At 36.3% G+C, this 1,715-nt stretch overlaps 1 protein-coding gene across 1 annotated transcript in view; it reads right to left on the bottom strand.

Annotated features, from left to right (window-relative positions):
* IRAK3 (interleukin-1 receptor-associated kinase 3) overlaps positions 1–1,715 on the bottom strand; it is a 125,765-nt gene that overhangs the window by 60,054 nt on the left and 63,996 nt on the right. Inside the window, exon 7 of the mRNA XM_006886067.1 lies at positions 965–1,029. Within this exon, the coding sequence (XP_006886129.1) occupies positions 965–1,029 (65 nt within the window). The remainder of the gene's footprint in view (positions 1–964; positions 1,030–1,715) is intronic.

Genomic DNA, 1,715 nt, shown 5'->3' with positions numbered 1-1,715 from the left:
AAAAAAAAAGAAAAGAAAAAAATTCCAGCTACCAAGATAGGGTAAAGTAGTTAACAAAATACATGGAAATCTGCAAGAAACTGGGATACAGAATCTACAGAGACAAGGACCTTCCTCTAGAGCTAACAGAAAAAAATGAGAAGAGGTGGCACAGTGACTGCCAGAGCAGGCTTGAGCACACTGAGACTGTGTGGGTAAAGTAGGACCAGGCAAGGTTTTGTTTGCTTAGGATAGAGCAGGGTTCAGAGCTATTGTATATAGGGCCACTATAAGTCAAAGCAACTAGACAGCACTTAACTACATTTTGGTCTATGGGAAATGAGGGACTTCTCATAATGCCCGCTTCTTGCCTCTATGTATGGGCTCATAAACATCTGAAAAGAACATTTTCTCTTTGTAAACGGTAATGAGTGAACTCTATAGGGTTAGGGACCGTCCATGAGGCTGGCTGCACAGCTGTGGATATGAATACATATGAAAATGAAGTAATTTTCATTTGTCTCCAAGGACTTTCAGACTCATGAATGAATTTCCAGAAAATAATATGCACATCAAAAGCACTTGATTCCTTTGTCTGAAACTCTCTTCCGGAAAAGACTTTAATGATGAAACAGTTTCTAGATGGGAACGAATGTCTCCAAGGAAGGGGAGAAATAGTGAAATATATACAATTCTAATGTTCTAAGGATTATTTTACATTCAACCACTTTAGTCACACATGATTTAACCCACTTCCTTGTGACAGCTTCAATGTTCTTGTTAAAATATGTTCAAGTGAATTATGTAAATGGTCTATTTTGAAATGTATTTCACGGAATAGAGGAAAGCAGATATCTGAAATTTATCTGGTGTTCTAACATCTGACCCACATTTGTTAAATGCCACCCACGCCAAAGTGCTGTGCTGTCGAATCAAAGATGAAGACCAGCAAAAAAAGTGGGAATTCCAGATGAAATATACTCACAGTAGTAAAACTTCAAGCTCAGATAAAAACCTCTTCCACTGTTTCTTACACTGCATTTTTTTCTCCTAAATATCATATAGAAAGACAAGGAGAAAAAATTTAGAAAAAGAAAATTTCCATTTCTGGAATCCTTAGCCTAGGGTCCATAATTTGCCTGAAATCATATGCACATTTAATGTATATTCATTTCAACATTTTCCTAGTACAAGGATGCTTAGTTTTCATCAGATTGTCAAAAATCTACTTATGCCCAAACAGATTTGGAACCACTGCTATTGAATGTAAAATCTGACATATAATTTACCACATTGCCAGATTTTATTTTTAAGCTCCCACCATATATTGAAAACATTTACATAAATTCAGAAATATTAGATGTATTCAAAGAAAAGTCATGACAGAAACTCCTAATTGAATTCCATACTCCTCATTAAATTCAAACTCCTCATGGAGTTCAATTCACCTTAAAGAGTTAGACTCACAATGACTGCATGTACATTAGAAATGACAACCTCTATGAGGTTTGCCATTGCTGCAGAGTTTCACTGGTTTGGCATAAGGGGGTCATTTGGATACACAGGCTCATGTTTACTCATGTATTCATTTTAGAAAGATAGATTTATGATACAAATGAAAAATGTATCCCCTTATTTCAAGAAAAGTAATTCTGGTGACATAGCCATAGGGAGCTATAGTTCTCACTCAAAGGTAGCCTTTCTGGAGGTTCAAATCCACCAGGGTCTCCTAGGGA

This window comes from Elephantulus edwardii, unplaced genomic scaffold (genome assembly GCF_000299155.1).
Source record: "Elephantulus edwardii isolate Elephantulus edwardi_28Jun2011 unplaced genomic scaffold, EleEdw1.0 scaffold00047, whole genome shotgun sequence".
NCBI lineage: Eukaryota > Metazoa > Chordata > Mammalia > Macroscelidea > Macroscelididae > Elephantulus > Elephantulus edwardii.
The sequence above is the reverse complement of the archived record's forward strand: the minus strand, read 5'-3'. Positions and strand labels throughout refer to the sequence as shown.